This window comes from Sarcophilus harrisii, chromosome 1 (genome assembly GCF_902635505.1).
Source record: "Sarcophilus harrisii chromosome 1, mSarHar1.11, whole genome shotgun sequence".
Taxonomy (NCBI): domain Eukaryota; kingdom Metazoa; phylum Chordata; class Mammalia; order Dasyuromorphia; family Dasyuridae; genus Sarcophilus; species Sarcophilus harrisii.
In genome coordinates this window covers 475,895,496-475,915,097 of record NC_045426.1, presented here as the reverse complement: position 1 = coordinate 475,915,097, position 19,602 = coordinate 475,895,496, and the positions used below count along the sequence as shown (strand labels likewise).

The 19,602-nt window shown below is 34.6% G+C and overlaps 1 protein-coding gene across 3 annotated transcripts in view; it reads right to left on the bottom strand.

Annotated features, from left to right (window-relative positions):
• Positions 1–1,600: 1,600 nt before the first annotated feature.
• PRKDC (protein kinase, DNA-activated, catalytic subunit) overlaps positions 1,601–19,602 on the bottom strand; it is a 153,934-nt gene continuing 135,932 nt past the window's right edge. For 2 of the 3 annotated variants that reach the window (XM_023496027.2, XM_031946427.1), the window contains 10 exons: positions 17,973–18,177; positions 16,389–16,456; positions 14,369–14,589; positions 13,793–13,885; positions 10,227–10,316; positions 6,342–6,413; positions 6,063–6,264; positions 5,560–5,748; positions 4,716–4,855; positions 3,352–3,556 (listed from right to left, as the gene is read on the bottom strand). In XM_023496027.2, the coding sequence (XP_023351795.1) occupies positions 3,352–3,556; positions 4,716–4,855; positions 5,560–5,748; positions 6,063–6,264; positions 6,342–6,413; positions 10,227–10,316; positions 13,793–13,885; positions 14,369–14,589; positions 16,389–16,456; positions 17,973–18,177 (1,485 nt within the window). Of the gene's footprint in view, positions 2,015–3,332; positions 3,557–4,715; positions 4,856–5,559; positions 5,749–6,062; positions 6,265–6,341; positions 6,414–10,226; positions 10,317–13,792; positions 13,886–14,368; positions 14,590–16,388; positions 16,457–17,972; positions 18,178–19,602 lie in introns of those variants that run through there. The other variant, XM_023496026.2, reaches the window with a different exon arrangement.

The following is a 19,602-nucleotide window of genomic DNA, read 5'->3' as shown; positions in this document are numbered from 1 at the left end:
CATGCATACTAAATGTTCAATGAGCCAGCCCCAAAGGAGCAACTGAAAGCATTTTGCCCATCTAATGTGCTATTAAAAAATGAATTACAGATCACTGTACTGTTGTTAAAATAACAGACCCATTGAAAATTTAGAAAACAAATGCAGTGCCATGTATTTCCAAGTGCATTTTTATTTGGTTATTTATTGTTTGGTACAACAAGGGACCTTCCTTTGCCACATCTCTAATATATTTTCTTCTCTAGTGTTCCGAACACATTGATATATTTTCATTCTGGACTGTCCTTTCAAATTCACAGTTCTTTGAGAAGAAAAATGGTTTTAATCTATTCAATTTCCTGGCAAAATCTTTCAGCTTGTCTTTGAGATCTCAGTTTTTTCTACTGGTTCCCACACCTGGAGCCAGATTGTCTTGCAAGTCGGAGGCTGCAGGGCACGCCAAACTCTGATGCTCTATCAAGAAACTGGAGAACCAGATGGAGTAAAACTAGGCTTTAGTCCAGCAGCAAAAAGGAAAAAGCAAAACAAAAACCTCATCAGTTTTAAAAGTGTAAAAGCTCTTCCTTAAAAACTAAATGTCTTTCTCCCATTGTAATTAGTAGGGATGAGGGACACATGGGCCCTGAAGTCAGGAGGACCTTACTCAAACACTCAAAACTTTACTAGCTGAGTCAACCCCAATTGCCTTACCCCCCAAAATAAATTAGTAGGGATCTCTTTTTAATCTTACTCTAGATAATATTTGAGCTCACTATGAACCCAGGAGAGTATATCACAGTAGAAAGCATCATTGGGATATTTCTGTGACTTTGGAAAAGAAAAAGTATTTGGAAAGCAACCAAATGGAAAAAATTAGCTTGCACGTTGCATCCTGCCAAGGAGAAGATGACCTCTCTCTCTCTTCCCTTTGGGCCAGCCCCAATGACACCGACTCCTTCAGGTTTCATTCCCACACACCGAGGTGGGCCTTGGGGAGCCTGTGCAGGACACGTGTCAGCACTTCATCTCCCGCTCTCAGCAGCAGGGCGCCCAATCTCTTGGTGTTCTGGTGGCCCCAGTGATGAAGAGCCGGACCCCCAGATCAGCCTTCCTGGTGGCAAGTTGTTCCACGCCTCTATCCCTGTCTCAGCAGGTTAGGAGTGAGTTCAAGCATAGTAACCGAATTACTAGAACCCAAGGCTTTAGTTTCTTAAGAGGCTGGGAATCAGGATTATGGGAATAGGTAGTTTGGGAGGTGAGGGTATTTGATATATTTTTCATTGTCTGTCATTTGATACTTCTTGATAACACAATTCCTTCTATTTTAAGTAAATTATTATTTTCACTACAACACATAAAAGCAAACACATTGGTGAGGGCTAAAGGCTATTGGTTTGGGTGATGTTGACCATACTATGCCGTGGGGTAGTTTTCAGGAGATTCCATCACTGAGTGATGCTCCAGCAATGACATTACTATTGGCAAAATCAAATAATCTTGCTTGGCAAGAATTACAATCCTCCATTTTGCTCTTCGATTACAAGTCAAAGTAGTCAGTCATGTCCTTCATCAACTGTGATGAGGGTGGTCTTTTAAACAAAAGGTAAGCTTGCAGCTCAGATTTTTTTAAAAATTCACTTTTAATTAGTTACATTGTTATTTTCAAGCAGAAAGCTTTGATAACAGACACTTCCATACCTTAAGCTTGAAGTGATATCTCTTTTATTGATATAAAATGTAAAAAGTAGGACACAAGTTCAGTGATTTCACATAATACAGATAAATCAAAATCATTCCACATTATCAGAAAACAAACATTTAAAATCAGGATTGAATATATTCAGTTCCATTTGAATGTGTGGAGAGGAAAAAAAAAACAAAATTATAATAGTTAAAGAAAATGGAGTATTTTTTGAATAATCCAAATCAAAAGTTAACTAAATTCTGGTTTGATTGTCTCCATGTTGCAGCAAAAGGTATCCATTGGTTTATATACATAGTAGATTTTCACACACATGATTCTCACTTATTTTTCCTGAAAAGATAAAATATTTTGGCTGAATAAATGTCATTTGTTGAAAACACTCTTCACAAAACATAAATGTTTTAGTGCCAAAATGGGAGTCATCTGACAATAGTAGAATTAGCTAGTGACACAATGCATTACCAGAAGTTAAATTATTCTGATGAAACTAATTTAAAGAAACCCAAAATAACCAACCAACCTGTATCATTTCATTGTCTTTTTAACAAACCATAACTTTAAGCTTCATATTTCCAGAAATGCTGTGTCCATTATTAATCTTATTATACCTATTATCATTTAAGCCCAATCTTATTTCACACACAGAAGTCTCTAACAATGGTTCCAAAAAATTAGTCACCATAAAAAAACATCACTAGCCTGAGGACATGTTAAGAGGAGCTAAGACTTCAGTGCTAAGTAAAGAAATGATTTTTAATTACACATTTTGTTCATTCTAGAGTTCTTCATTGATCTGTAATGCTTGCAGTTTTGTGTTTGAAGTATGGGATTTCTACAAATGTGGAGGCATTTTTAATATTCCACAAACAAAATGCTTTGTACTTTGGTATCATTTATCAGCATACTTAGGGGTTTACTGAAGTTATCTTATGCTGAGGATAAGAAAGGAATGTAAATGTGTATGTTTAACTCAAGGCACTTTTATCTTTTTCTCGTTTATGGATCAAAATAGCAGAACTTGGTCATGCAAGCCAAATTTTTCTCAAAGATTTTTCTTTTAACTAAATCTGCCAGATCTGGGAAAGGAAAAAGAAATCTTATAAAATGGATCCAAAATAGGACATTAGATTAGTAAAGGTCTATTGTTGTTCTAGTTATTAAAAAAAAAAAAAAAAAAAAAAAAAGACCTAAAAGGACAGTAATTAGAAGCAGAAACTAATATAAACTTTTGGGGTTTTTTTCAGACTCTTGCTATTAGGTAGAATCATTAACTTCCATTTCTATGGCCAGTTTGAATAATGCATGACAATTTCAACTTCATTAGTTGTTGGTTTGTTAAGAACTTTTCAAGATGTTAATGTATAAAATCCCAATGGATACAGGTGGTTATCTAACTTGAAGCATTTGGATTATGCTATAGTAAAAAAGCGTCTCATCTTTGGTCTCAATTTGGGTCTATATTTTTTCTTTTGTTATAAACCTTATTCTGTTTACAATGACATTAGTTTTTATTATGAGTTTTTTTTATTATGACTGAATTATATTCAATTCCACAAAACAAAGTTCAAACTAGGGTTCTATTCTTTCAGTGTTTCAGAAAGATAGACTTATTTACTTCTAAGAACTTCAGGTAATTTTTCTTTGATACCTTCCTCTTCTCTATAGATTTACATCCAGGGCTCCCATCCTATCCAAGTCCTGCCAAGCACATTGGGGTCTGTAGCCTGGTCCATAAGACACTTGACCTGAGTCTCTTCTGAGAGCCCATCATCTGGTTGTTGAGCACGAAAATTGTGATCTCTATTTCCTTGAGCTACAGACACATAGCACTCAAAGGCAGGGACCTTCTCATGGCCCAGGTGTAATTCATCACTGAAATAAAGAACACATTATTTTAAACCATGTATTTGTTTCTTTCTATGGCTGTATTCCTAACCTTTTCACCACTTAAATTTAACAAGCCCAATTCCATGGAATCATGGGATTTTTAGAAGTGGAAAGGACCTTAGAGATCACCTCCTTAAGCAAAAGCTATTAAGTTCATCTAGTTTTTCTTTGACCATTTTGCTCTCAATCCAAAAGACTAATTTTTTCTTTCCACTTACAGAAGCAAAAAAAGAGGTTGCAGACCCTTAGTTTTGCTTAAATTTCAGGAAGATTGTTCTTAGCACTGGGGAAAGCCTTTCAGATCATCTAGATACCTTCCTTGATGGATCCATCAATTTTTTCTACAACACCCCTATGAAGGTATCATCATGCAGCCTCTACTCAAATACCTACAATCATAGGAAACTTAAGCAATCCATTATACTTTTGGAACTCTAACTGTTAGAAAAAATTCTTCATACTGAGTTTAAATTAGCATTCTAAATGAAAACCTAGTATCAATAAGGAAAAGCATCAGGAGTTCAGTTGTGACAGGGAATCAATGCTTTTTAGTTTTCTTATTTAGTTGAGCTTCCTTAACTTTATGTTAAAAGAGCTGATGGAAAAAGAAAACTTTGTAATATACAAAGAAAATTTGTCAATCGGTAAATGACTCTTTTTCAAACCCCCTCTTCACCACCCATTTCAGGATGATCTTTTATGACTCTCTCTTTTTTTTTTTTTTCTTTTTTTTCTTTTTATTTAATAGCCTTTTATTTACAGGATATAAACATGGGTAACTTTACAGCATTAACAATTGCCAAACTTCTTGTTCCAATTTTTCACCTCTTACCCTCCCCACCCCCTCCCCTAGATGGCAGGATGACCAGTAGATGTTAAATATATTTAAATATAAATTAGATACACAATAAGTATACCCGACCAAAACGTTATTTTGCTGTAGAAAAAGAATCAGACTCTGAAATATTGTACAATTAGCTTGTGAAGGAAATCAAAAATGCAGGAGGGCATAAATATAGGGATTGGGAATTCAATGTAATGGTTTTTAGTATGACTCTCTTTTAAAAAGATTCTTTTCTTTATCTTAGCAAGGACAATTTTGGTCATTATCACAAAATCCAAAAGTCTCATGAGTAACACTTACCAGGTAATGGCTGCAGGATTGGCTCCTGCTAACTTTCTCTTGGCATAATTTATTTTCTGTAAAGGATACCAGTTCATTTCTGTCATATTTACTTCTCTGGTCCATGAACCTCCTTTTTTCAACATCTTTTGTTCAAAATTCTAGGAGAGAACAAAACTGTTTTTTCCCCTATTTAGCAATTACAGAATCATGACCACAGTCACACAAAATAAATTCCCAAACTTTCAAAAAAGGTTTCTAGGCAAATTGATATCTATGTCCGATTATAACTAGGCAGTGTTAAAATATATATATATATATGCTAGTCTTTAAGGTACTAGAGTAAATTGAAGTTATTTCTCAATATATGTTTAGTTATTGATGAAGAGGTTCACTAACTAATTATGGGTTACAAAGAAATTCTGAGATATATAAGGAGGAGAACATAATACTAAATGATAAAAATAAATATGTGGTTCAGGTAAGCTCATTGGTTTAAATGTTTCCAATCTTCAGACCTTATGTCACAGAAAGAACATCAAAAGAACTATATTTCCATTAATAACTCAATGATGTCAACTTTCACTGAGCTTTCCTTTCCTCCACCTTAACCAATATGATCAACTATTTTTACTTTTTTGGTTTTTGCTTTGTTCTTTATATAGCAGCTTTCAGGCAAGGTGAGCCTGAGATTTATCATGTACAATTTAAATATTAGTTTCAAATAACACTATGCAAAGAAATAAAAATGTGTAAAAGCTTTTACAAAGTTTTTTATAAAACTTTTCTAGTTATAACCTTATACTTCTTAGGTTTATAACTGAGGACACAGCAGAATAGAAATCTTAATATAACCAAAACCTACCTTCCAGTCTAAAGAAGGTTCTTTTACAAATACATCCATGGTGCTGATGAGAAGACCTGGATCTAAGCGAAAAGCTCTTAAAGCATGTACCATGACACTGTAGATAAGACCAGTTTCTTTCATTGGTAACATTAGATTGATAAATTGGCGAGTTAAACGAAAAGGCATCAACTCAGGGACTGGTAGAAACTAAAGAGGAGGAAAAAAATCATATAGAAAATAAAAGATGTTTACTAAAAATCCCAAGCTATAAGGTTACAACCATCCTTTACCATTACTGCATTTGTATGGTGTTTGTATACAATATCAAGGGGAATGTAAACTCTGCCTTTTCTGTGAATATCCTATAGCACAAAAAAGTAAAAACGGGTGGAAAAATCTCAATAATCAAATTTATAGGGTCCTGCCATAACTACTTCATAATATTAGATTGTCATATCACAACTAAATCAACAGAAAAGAGCGGTTCAATACCATACTTCCGAGGCTCTTAAAAAGCATACCTGTGTCGCTGATCCAAACGCATGGCCAAAATCTATTCCAATCATGCCTCCCGTCTCCATGTTGATCATGAAATTGGACAGATGTCTATCTCCAATCCCTAGAATCCAGTGGCTGATACACATCAAGGCATGGGAACTGGCAAAATGCGATCGAAGAGCCAGAAAAGCCTCGGGGGTTGTACTCATTTTAACAAAGGCTCTCCTAAGGAATTCAGAATCAAAGTCTTATTAACAGCCAAAAACATGTGATTTCAAAAAGAGTTAATGATGTTCATTTACCTTAACAAATCTGCTGGTACTTTACTCTCTCGGTTTCTGAAAGATGTGATTGTTTCTGTACGATTAGCTCGTCTATAATTAAATAACACAACTTTATTGAAATTGAAATTCAGTACCGAAATTCTTGAAATTTAAATTTGAAAACATTTGCTTCACGTGAAACTCAAGTAGCAAATAACTGTATTTTGATGATCCATTTACCACTAGCCACAATTTATTTTACTGGAACTAGCATTTCTATAGAGCCTTAAAGTTTGTAAAGAACTTTATATCTTGGTATATCCCTCAACCACAACCACCTTAGGATTAGAGGATTTTGCAGATAAGGAAAATGAGGCAGAGGTTAAGTGACTTGTGCAAGGTCACACAACTGGTGCATGTCTAGGCCAGGTATGATTTAGGGTTAGAGTTTTATCCCTAGGGTCACCTAGCTGCCTCACAACCCACAGAAGAATTCTGATCATTTTTACTAGGATTAAAATCATACCTACTCAACAGATAGAAAAAGAACTATGGCAAAAGTATAACATTAACTTCAACTGGTTATTCCATTCACATGATGATAAATCCCATCAACTCACATCCCATGGCCTACTTTACACTGTCTGGTCTCTCCTTTACATCTGCCATATTCTACTTTGTAGTACAGTCATTTTTATACATATCTTACATTTCCTAATAAAATTAAGTCCTTTGCCCCTCCTTTAGTCAGGGCCACCTGACCCATGGGTCCACATGGCAAGAAGAATTGCCAATGAGGTTGCTATTTGCCCCCATCCCCTAACTTGGTCACCTAAACCCCAGTGGGCTTCAGGAAGTATTAGTCACTGTAAGAGCTCTTCAACAACCCCTTCTTCCCCTTTCTCAATCATGACTAGCCAATGATCCCTATCACATCCCTGTTCCTTTGAAAGGATAAAAAAAAAAAAAAAATCCCCATTCTCTGGCTGGCCCACTTCCCACTGAATAACTGCAGATCAAGATTCTCAATTCTTCCCCTCACTCAAAGCCATCAATCAATAAACACCTATTAAGCATCTACTATGTGCCACGAGTGTTCATTGTGTCTATAACATACGATTCATCAATTACAATCCTTCTGGTAAGAGAGAAGACATCTGTTTTATCATCCTTATCACCTGTCCTGCCACTGTGTTCTAACATCCTCTGGGGACCTCCCCATCTACACTGCCCACACAGCCATAAAGTCTCCAGGACATCTGTCCTGAATCAGAACCTTTCCAGATGTGTCATCTCCCCAACTAGTGTGTGAACTCAAAAGCAGAACCTCTTTTGTGATCTGATGTCCGGCACTTGGTCCTCTCAAGCATTCAATAAATGCTTTTCTATTCAATCATTCATTTCTGTAAAGGAAGGCAGTTGCACAGTGATTTTCACATAGGTATAGAGATAGGAAGAGGATATTTGTGTGTTCACTGGTACAGGAAACCCCCGGGTAAGGACATGCCCTCTCCTCCATCACTTTGGGTTGGTACCTGATTCTCCAACTACTAGTCTTAGAGAACTGCCAAAAGCATGGACTTGCCCAGGGACTCTCAGTCACTGTGTTTCAAGATTGAACTTGAACCTAGATCTTCTTTGCTCCAAGGCCAGGTCCCTATTCACTATGTTATACTACCTCTGTGTATATGTGTATGAGATGTTAAATATTTTTAATTTAATTAACAAGAATATCTTTTAATTACAATTGGGGAAAATGCTAAAAGAATAATATTACCACTAGAATATACTATACTAAATATATTATAGTTAAGGAAAAAATGTGAAACATATTAATTTAGAAATATGGGCCTCCATACATTTCTCAGTTAGATCAAGAAAGTCATGTTGGAAACCTCAAAGAAGAAAGCCAAGTCTATCCAAGTAATGGAGTGACTTCTATTGAAATAGGAGAGTACTCAACTGACAGTCTCTTTTCAACTAAAAACTCTTCCTGTTAAGCCATCAAAAGAACACAGATTATCTGAAACTCAGATATTTAAACATTGGATTTATAACCCACCCCCCCACGGGATTTTGTAATTGAATGGGGGGGGGGGGTCACAAAATTATGACTTATTAGTAGTAAATGTTTCATTTATATACCCATATGTCTGGAGTCCCTAAAAATTTGGGGGATAAAAAAATGGGTTGCCACTGGAAAGTTTAAAAAGCCCTATGGGATCCAGAGATTTTCACAAACAGGCTGGAGCCATAATTTTAAGCATTAATCTTCTAAATCTATGATGATAAGATCTTAATAACTGCAAAAACTAGAGTATCATCTGATTGGGAATGTCTATGCATCCTGGAGATTATTTAGGGTTTCCTTAATCAATAAAAACACATTATGAAAGAAAAAAAAATATGGGCCTCAAAACACACTACTAAAAACCAGGCTAACGTATTATACTTAACAATAACTAAAGTTTTCCTAGAAATAGGAAGGAGCAGCAACAATATATAATAGTAATTTAAATTTTACACAGCATTTTAAGACTTAAAAATATAAAATACAATGCTTTCCTTGTCAAAATATAATATGGCACTTAGCACTCAGCCAGGAGAATTGAATTTTGTAATGCAAATTTACAGAAACCAAGGATTGTCAACTGTACTGTCTCCAAAATTACAAAACATCCCCAATCTGCCAAATCCAATGGCTTTTCTCAGTCCTCAGCCTTCCTGGCCTCTCTTCATCTCCTCCTCCTGCATCCTGTCTCCTCTGGGTTTTTTGGATGCTGCTTTCTTCCTGTCAGATGGTCCTTTTGGATCTCCTCTTGGGGTGCTCACTAAAGCTCTATCCTGGATGCTCTTCTCTTTTCTTTCCTCATTCACTCATCAGTTTCCATGGGCTCACAAAACATCTCTAATGCAGGTCACTCTTAAATCTCTAAATCCAGCTTGAATTTTTTCTCTCGAGTTATGATTTCCAATTGCCTACTAAACATTTCAAACTTCAAATTTTAATAATAGATTCAATCAATTTCCCAAGTTTGCATACTCTTGATTCCTCACATTCTTCCCTCCTACATTTCCAACCAGCTGCCAAATCTTCCAGTCTACTGACACATTTCCCACATCCTTCTCCATCTCCATAGCTACCAACATAGTTTGGGTGCTCATCACCCCTCAACTTGACTTTTTTTCCCCCTGGCAAGGCAATCAGGGTTAAGTGACTTTCCCAGAGTCACATAGCTAGCTAACAAGGATCAGATTCTAGATTTGAACTTGGGTTTTTCCAGGGCCAGTACTCTACCCACTGCATCTTACCTGGTCTGCCACAATTTTCTTTACTTTAAAAAGCCTTTCTTATTCCAATCCATTTTCCATCCTGTCAATGCCATTTTCCCAAAACACAGACTTGACCCTGTCACTCTCCTTTCAGTGAACCAGATCTTTTAGATCAAATACAAATTTCTTGGGCCCTTAAGTCCCTTCACAACCTGAGACTCCACCATTCCAGCCTTCTTACATACAGCTCTTTCCCATATTCGATGGCAGTCTTATTGTTTTCTTTCCTATAAGGTGCTCACTCTCATTTCTGTGTTTCCATAGGCTATTGTGCAGCACACTCTCGCCTTGTTTCTAAGCTCTCAGAATTCCCTATTTCCTTCAAAATTTAATTTTTTGCATGAAATTTTCCATGACACCCTTTAGCCACTAGCATCCTTCATGCAAAATTATTTTGTTATACAGATATGTATAAAATATACACAAAAACACATAATGGGTACAGAATGTAATTTATAAGGAAACATCTAATTTTTTCTCTGTGTCTCTAGTGCTTAACACAGAGATTGGTATTAACTAGTTGGCACATACTTATTAATTAGTAAATCATAAAAAAATGTAATTAAAAAAAAAAAGAAGGCGCAGACTTACCTGTACATCAACATATAGGCACTAATATCTTGTTTTCCTGTTATTTTTGTCAGCCAGGTACTATATTCCAATTGTGGGGCTTTGGGTCCACTAACAAAAAAAATAAAAACAGGATTTAAATATTAGTTACTATTTAAGGTCATATAATTTCGAAATACAACATCCCTTTCCCCTAATAAATTCATGTATAATTTTGTATCACTTTTAGTAGATAAGTAGGAGAAAAAAAAAATAAGCTTTTACTATATTATTTTACAGAACTTTAGCTTTAGCCTCTGTTATTCTGGATAGTGAGTCTAAAATTTGATTTATATTTTCATTCTCAAAAAACTTATCCTGCTTCTAAATATACACCATAAAAAGAAAAACAAGCTGATATAACAATTTCTTGCTCAAAAGAAATCTGATATAATTGAACTGCAATCATGCCCTATTCAGCCCATGATTCCCCAGACTACTTCTTCACCTCCTCCTCCAAAGCCAAACAACACCTTCACCCCTGTACTCTCTTCTTTTCACTTGTGAGTTTCTTTGCAGAACCTCTTCTGGAAGATGTCCCCATGTCAGATATGCCTGCTCCAAACCTAGCTCAACTCCTACTTTTCCACTTCTCTCTCATGTAGAAAGCTCCACCATCCCCACTCTCCCTTCAGGTCCCTTTGATGGGCTGTCTTTTCCCAGTTGAATATAAGCTCCTTGATGTCAAGGGGACTGTCTTTAATTTGCCTTTATTTGTACTCCCAGCATTTAGCACAGTGTCTGGCATATAAAAATTGCTTAATATTTTTAATTTAATACATTGCTTTAATATTTTACCTAGCTAGCAATAGACTAGGGATGATTTAATCCTCTAAACTTTAAAAGAAAAGGTCTATAGAGTAAGCCATATTGACAAAGGTACAATATCATGCCATCTTCTCATGTTTTAAGTGAATGAAGAAGGTATAATTATTGCCATTAAAAAAAGAAAGATGGAGTCTCTCAGGTTGGAAGGGTCAAGGCTACTTAGAGGCCTATACTACCAGTTATTTCCAATATGGGCTGGTTTGTACCTCACTACTGGGGCTTATCATATTAATGCCAAACTTAGATACCCAATCAGCACAACCCAATGTAGCTTAGAACTCTTGAGCCTTAAACAAAGCAGATCACCTCAGCTTCCCTGGTAGCTGACATTATAGATGTGCAGTAACATTCTTCCACAATGACATTTTTAAAATACATGTATATATTCAGCCTAATTTTTTATCCTATTTAAAATATTATCTTCCCTCTTTTATACACACAAATCAAAGCCCAAATTAAAACAAGACTTAATTTTTAAAAAAATAAAAATTGCTGCTCAAGAATTAGAATTTAAAATGTTCTCCTGTTACCTATGAGAATATGTAAAATGCCTAGCCCACTGAGAAAAATACAGAATTGTATAAGCTCAGCCAACTTTGGTGGCTGCTATAAAGATTAAAAAATTTTTTTTCCTACAAATGTAAAAAGTATTAACTTACTATAAGGGAAGTTAGAATTTCAAACATTTATGACAAGAAAGGAAATAAGCATTTATTAAGCAATGTGCTAGCGCTAGCTAGCTAGCACAGGCACTGTGCTAAGAGCTTTATATTATTATCTCTTTTGTTTCATTTATGGTATATTTCCTGTGACTCATTAAGTCAGTTTTTTAATTGACCTTTTGATTCAAGTCACTTTTCTACTTGTGTGTACAAAGATTAAAAAAAGAAATTAGGGTGTAAAACTAGTAGGAATGTCACTAAAAATTGACTGAATGTCTTTTTTTAAAAAACAGGTAAAAGAAAGACAGCTACATTACACTGTATGTGGAAAGCACTTTCATTTCTATGAATGAATACAGCTGCCTGTTGCAGGTCAATGTTGTGATTCCATTTTATGAATGGAAGTGTGGAGGCAAGAAAATGTTGATTAATTGGTGTTTCATGTGCCAGCATGTCAGTCAGGCAAACTCAGCATTCTTGGCTTTAGCATGAGATACACTTTTCAACACATCTAGAGACTGAGTTTTTCTCTTCTAGGAGAAAACAACTCAATTACTTAAAGGGAAACACTCAAAGAGAAACACAACCTTTCTCCAGGAATATAACCCTGGCTAATAATATTATCCAGAAAAGAAAAGCTTCGCCATACTTTACCTACCATTTCTGATGGATGATGATCAAGCTTTACTCATCCCCAGAAAAGAATGATGTTGCTATTTATAGAAACTGCAAAATCACCCAAGTTCAAATTCCTAATATAATTTTCAGCTCATCTTTTTAATAATATATAAAGTCACTAAGGGCTGCCAATTCTTAAGTCAAAATGACTCTTGTACTTGTCCTTTGCTTTCAAAGAAAACAAAACCCTACCTCACACCCTCATTTTTCACACCTGGCAGCTACAGCAGATTCCAAACTGCTCTATCTTCTTGCCTCCAGTCTTTCTCCCTCTTGTTGAATTTATCAATGTTTCAAAATTTGCATTACCTGTTCATAATGCTCATGAATTCTTCCTTTTAAGGCTTATCACCTTCAAAAAGTCTCTGGAAAAATTAGGATGCATCATTTCTTGCAAAAACAAAACACTGTCATCTCCCCAGTACTTCTCTATCTCCTTTCTTTTATTCACACCTTTCTCTTGCTTAAGAGAAATTACCCTTGTCACATGTTATTTCTTCACCTATTCAATTTATCCAACCTAAATTCTTTATACTGGTCTTCAACTTTGTAAAAGATGCCTTATTTTCATTATATGTTAATAACAACTGTCAATATTGTTTTTCCACTTCACAAAAAGACAAGTCACATGACAGACTCAGTACATACAGGGTTTCATTTCAGAACCAAATTATTTGACCTATGACATGGTTCACTGGCTCAGTGACCAATTTGTGACAACACAGATGAGAACAATTAGTGACTTTTTCAAATTCTTTCAATGCTTTTGAGCATCCAGAAGAAATATTTAGAGTTTTCTAAAATTCTAAATTTCTAAAATTCTGAAATTCATTGGACATTTTCTCTTATGGCTTGAAAAACAAACACTATGCTAAGAGCTAAACATAGAATTTAGTGATTGCTCTTTCTACTGCTTTGACTAATCCTTGCCAATGGAATATCCTGAAACAAACACAAACTGTCTTTCAAGTCCCATGAAACAGGAATATTATCATCTGTATTTCTTCTGCTTGAGGGAAGGGTTACACCTGTGTCAGGACTGTATGATAAGAATATCATGTTGTACTGAAGGGAAGGGAAGGGAAAATGAAGGGAAAAGAACAGTGGATGATGACCAAGTTCTTCATTTGGAATTTTGACTTGAAGAAAGTACTTTGTTATAATATCAGAGAAGCTGAGGAAGAGAAGACAGGCTTTTCTTTTCTTTTTCCTTTTTTTTTTTTTTTTTAAAGGAAACAATATCTCAATTCACAGGGGGTTATATCACAAGGAATTTGTAAATTTAACTTATGAAAAAATTTAGCATTTTAAGACAAAGATTTTGAATTTTTCACAGATACTTAAGGATTTAAGTCCCAAAGGTAAGTAAAACACTGTTACCTTTCATAAGCAGCTTTCTCTTCTTCAGACATATTATTCAAAAGAAGCTCCTTTAATGTACAGGTGTTTTCTATCCATTCAATCAATCCTAATCTGAAATAAAAATTTAAAGTCTGAATAAAAACTCCAATTTATATAAAGCAGCAAGTCAACATATATAATGTAGATTTAGATAAAAACAGTTTTTGTTTTTCCTCTGGATTAGTGATGCCCATTTAGAGATTTGTGAGCTCCTTGGGGTTCATGACAATGATTCAAATGGTTTGTGTTAAAAAGTTTTTCATCTAGAGGCCAGATAAATAAATTCAATGAATTTAAGCAAAATAGAAATTCATGTGACCTAGCTACCCACCTTTTCTGAGAAAAAAATCAAAGTCACTGCTTTTTTCCAGCAGTTCAATTCCCTCCATTTTCTTGTCATGTTTACAACCCTGAGAAGTTGGGTGGCTGACCATTCAAGAGAATGAAGGTATGACTTAGTTCATCAGTCAAAGTTTCTCATTAAAGAATTTCTTTTCTTATTAACATTTCAAAACTGGCTATTTTTTAGACTCACAAAACGTATGGAATTCCTACCTGGTGGTCATAGGAATAACGTGGTAAGTTTTTAACTGCATGTTCCTTTGGCTACAAGCAGCATCTTGTGATAGGATAATATTCATGACCTCAAACAGTTGCTCGATGCGCTGATCCTGTCTCAGATCTTCCCCTCCTTTCACGAGGAAAGGATACTCTTTCTCATCATTGCCTCGGATGGTGATACGTTTTGGCTTTCTGATAGATGCCATTACTTTTACCTTAGAAAAATATTTATATGTTTTAGGTGTGATTTCAAAGAGTGAATACCAGTTGATCCATCAACAGAACCAATAAATCTCAGGCTTATTACTGGATATTCCTCTGTGGAATCTTGATCTCATTCAGTCCCACAATTAGGTTACCTAAATAGCTATAACACAGAGGACTTTGCAGAGTTAGGTCGTGATGTGATTTAAGAAAAAACTTCCTAGCATTTGATGCTATCCAAAGTAACCATGGGATGCCATGGGAAGAAACTATGGGGGAACCTTGTTGGAGCCACTGAATAGGTCATTTTTATTCAAGGAGGCAATTGACCAGAATGGTCTCTGAGATCCCTTCCAAATTCAAGATTCTTTGGCTCCCATTCTGAAACAAAAGGCTTCCTTTGACTAGTGATGCCAGATAACATACAAGAGTTTAAGAGCATATAAGGTTTAAGACTAGCAAAACTTCATTGCCAATTTACTGTTTTTCTCAAGTTAACAAGGCAGCCAACATTATCTTCTTTTTTTTTTTTTTATTTTTTTTATTAAAGCTTTTATTTACAAAACATATGCATGGGTAATTTTTCAACGTTGACTCTTGCAAAGCCTTCTGTTCCAAATTATCCCCTCCACCAGAGTTGAGTCTTTAAAAAGGGTAGTACTGAGTACTACCTGGATGTAAGGCATGAGTGAAGAGGAAAAGTCACCAACGAGTCTCACTGATTGATTAGGAAGAATTATCAACAGAAATAAAAAAGAGAGGAACTGCAACAGATTTGGAAAGATGAATTTGGTTTGGAATGGACTGAATTTAAAAGGCAGTTGGATGACGACATGGCACCAGAAGTATAGATAACAGACTTGGGAGTCAGTGGTAAAGAACTAACAATTGAATTCACAGATGAGCTTGCTAAGGGAGAAAAGGACGAAGGACAGAGCATGAGTATTGTTCATAATACTGCCCAAACACAGTACTCCATTTCCAATTTCTGTGCCCTGGCCTTGACTGACTCTTATATATGGAGCACACTTATGCGTCTCATTTTTGCTTTCAGAATTCCTAATTTCTTTCAAAACTCAGCTCATGTACTCCCTACTACAGGAAGCTTTTCCAGCCTCCATCTCCTCCCAGCTCAGCTGATCACTTTGTGTCTGTGCACGTGCATGTGTCTCTCAACAAATTGTAAACTCCATTAGGACAGGGATTGTTTCCCTTTTGTCTTGGTATCTTGGTACTTCCTGGTACATAGCTGGCACTTAATAAATATTTGTTGGCTAATTACTAGCCAATAACTTTCAATACAATCCAACATTTATTAGGCACCTACTATGTGAAAAATATTCCAGTAGATGCTGAGAATAAAAATATTAACTAGAACAGTATTTAACCTTTTTGAGGCTTTATTCATCTGCAAAATGGGGCTAAAACTACCTACCCTGACTACCTTATATAGTTGTTGTGAGGATGAAAACATCAGAAAGAACAGAATGCTGGGCTAGGAATTAAGGAAATCTGGGTTTTATATCCTGAACAAATCACTTAACTTTGCCCGGCTTTAATTCACTCATCTGTAAAACCAGGGATAAAAATTGCACCTATCTCAGAGTGGTTTAGGATCAAATGAGATAACATAAATAAAGGTTTTTTTAAATAAGTATTTAAATGTTATATAATATCCTATCTAAAATAAAATATTTTAAAGTTTTTTGAAAACTATAAACAAACACACATCACTTTTCCACATAGGAGATGATCTGATATCACATAGCAAAAATCTTAATTAGAGAAAAATAAATCTGTGCCACCTTACCCGCTCATCAAATCCAGTTATTTTTGCATGGTATTCGGGTAATGGCTTTCCTCTACCATCATACTGACCTAAAAAAAAAAAGGTAAAAGAATGGATTACTTAAACCAAATTCTTATAAATATTTAAAAAATGTATTTGTTTAATGAGAAGAGGTAATATAGCATCACAGTGTTAAGTATGCAAAAAAATATAAAAAAATTCATTGAAAACAGAAATAAGTTTTCTCTTATAATGGCAAAAAATATTAGCTTTTAAAAGTCAGTTTACTGCTTGTATTGAATATTCAGCATACCAATATATCAGACTAAGAAATAAGCTGCTTCAATTTTACTCATTGCTGGATTATTACTTTCTAAAGTACAAAAACCAAGTGCAATTTCTGAGATGTTTTCTTCTATCTAATTGAGAGCAGATTTTTTTTTTTTTTTGTAATTGTACCTCTAGCACCTACCAGAGTTTCTGGAACAGGAGAGATACTTAATAAATGTCTCTTGAATGGCTAAAGTATCATAGTGACTGGCTAGACAGAAATTCTTTCATTATGTACTTCTGTTACATGGATTCATTCACAAATCTAACTTAGAAAATCTATGCCATATTCAAAAATGGCCCAGAAAGTAGAGTCATCATTCAATTTATCTTTAGACTGTCTACTGCTGTCAATACAAGAATAGATTGTATTGCAGTCCCATTGCACATTCCAATAAAATAAGTTAACTTTATTTATATCCATTTTTAATCTAACCTAAAATTATAACTACATATTCATTGCCTCCATTAATGTATAAAGTATTGTTAGTTTTATATTTCTGAAGCTTATATGTGTCAAGTAACTTTAAATATTATCCTCATTTATTATTATTAAAATCAAAAATACCAGCAAAATTTAACTTCCATATTTCAGTGGATCTATGATCTCCCCAATGAATAGATAATAAAGAAAAGCATTTCCGAAAGACATAGAGCTTTGATCAATGCAGTGGCCAGTAATGATTCCAAAAGACCAAAGAGGAAACATGCTTTCTACCTTCCTGACAAAGGAGTAACAAACTCAAGAAGCAAAAGCCAATGTACTATTTTAGACATGACCATTGTGGGAATTTGGTTTTCCTGACACTGCATGTCTTTACAAGAGTTTTGGCTTTTTTTTTTTTAAATGAGGAGTAAAGGGAGAAGGGACAGATTAGAAGGGAAAAGGAGGAAAGAGATGGAAAGTAGGAAGGAAGGAAAGACATTGAAAAAAAATTTTTAATGCAAAAGAGGGGGAGAACAAAAGGCCAGAAGAAATCACAGACAGAACAGTTTTGTAAGTTCTATACTAAGTTTATTAAGTTTTATATAATAAGGATTTGCAGTTTCATATTCAATCCTCTTATTCCAATTACCATGTCTATGAAAATTATATTTAAGATCAGAATTTAAAAAGGAAACAAAACTTTAAAAACAAAAGGAAATAAAAATTGCTTCTAAAAAGATAGCAGAGCTTTTTGATTTGGTTCATTTTAAGAGACATTTAAGATCTTAAGAAATATAAGGAATTAATATGTGTAGCCAGCATCTAGAAAAACAAAATAGTTAACCTACCAGGAACTTCTAGCTCATTCCTCAAGAATTCTACTTTGAAGTTGCTCATCCAAGGTGAGCACTCCTTAAGATTCCCAGGTGGTTTTGAGTCTTCCCTCATTTTATTCAATAAAGTAGTAGTAATGTTGTTGAAGTCACTGAGTTTCATAACTAGTAGCTTTGAACCTCTTTTTCCAAAATGTCTGTCAAACTCTTTTCCATAAGTCTGAAAATAATAATTTAACTTAAATTTAATGTTCAATTCAAGGTTGGGAAAAAATGTCACAGATAATTAATTGTACAATACATTTTAATATAGATTACCCATAATCACCTTTCACTTCTTAGAATCTTCGTTTCCTTTGACATTCAATTCACTATACTTTACTCCATTAGTTTTGTGATCCTTTCCCTCCAGCTGTTTATATTTTTCCTAGACTTCCCTTTATCTGCATGTCCTTGTGTTTTACACAATATTTATCACACTATGCCTGGATTTTCTTTATTATATCATACAATAAATGCACACACACAGACACATGTATGTATATATGCACATATACATATGTATACATATTATCAATCTATGACATAAGAAAGAAAATTTGGGTGTGTCTGGCATGGACTCTAGATCTAGGGAAGCTATATGTCAAAAGATTCAAAGAAATGACAAATAGGCTCCCATGTACTAAAATTATACAGACATTTTCCAGTAAGGATAGATTTTTTTAAAAAATGATTTTTGAACACATAATGGGAAATAATTCCAAATGAGGTACAGTCCAACTGCACATTCCAATAAAATAAGTTAACTTTATTTACATCCATTTTTAATCTAACCTAAAATAACCATAACATATTCATTCCCTCCACTAATGTCTTAAGTATTATCAATTTTATATTTCTAAAGCAGTTTTATATATGTCAACTAAAAAAAAAAACCAAGTCATTCATTATTAAAGTGACAGTCATCATATCACTTCCATATTTCACTGGATCTATGATCTCCCTGATGGAATAGGTAATAAAGTATCTCTGAAAGATTCAAGAACTTTGATCAATACAGTGGTCGGTCATGATTCTAAAAGTCCAAGGAGAAAGGATGCTTTTTACCCTCCTAATAAAGGGGTAATGAACTTAAGAAGTAAAAGCCAACATATAGTTTTAAACATGACCAGTTTGATGAGGATGCATAAAATTCTTATCAACCAACTCAGATTTTAAAAAGTCATATAAGGAAGAGGGAAGGGCAGGAAAGAAATTGATAATAAATTCAAAAATATGACATCTCCAAATATAACAAACTAAGACTTATAAGAAAAGAGAAAAGTTTTTTTTAAACTGAGGCAAAGAGGATAGAAAAAGAGACCATGCAACAGGTGGGAAAATGGCATGATGGTAACTAATAAGGTAACTTATGTGCAAGTATTATTATCCTCACTTTAAGGAAATCGAGACTCAGTTAAAGTCAATGTCAAATAGCAAGAGGCAGAGCCAACTTTCAACCAGAATTCTGGTGACATCAAGTCTAGGGATCTTCTCACAACACTATCCTGTATTTCCAAATATATATAACCTATGAAGGTGGAATACAGAAGGCAAATGATAGCTCTGTGGTACTTCCTAACAGCCAATCCATGACATGTGACAT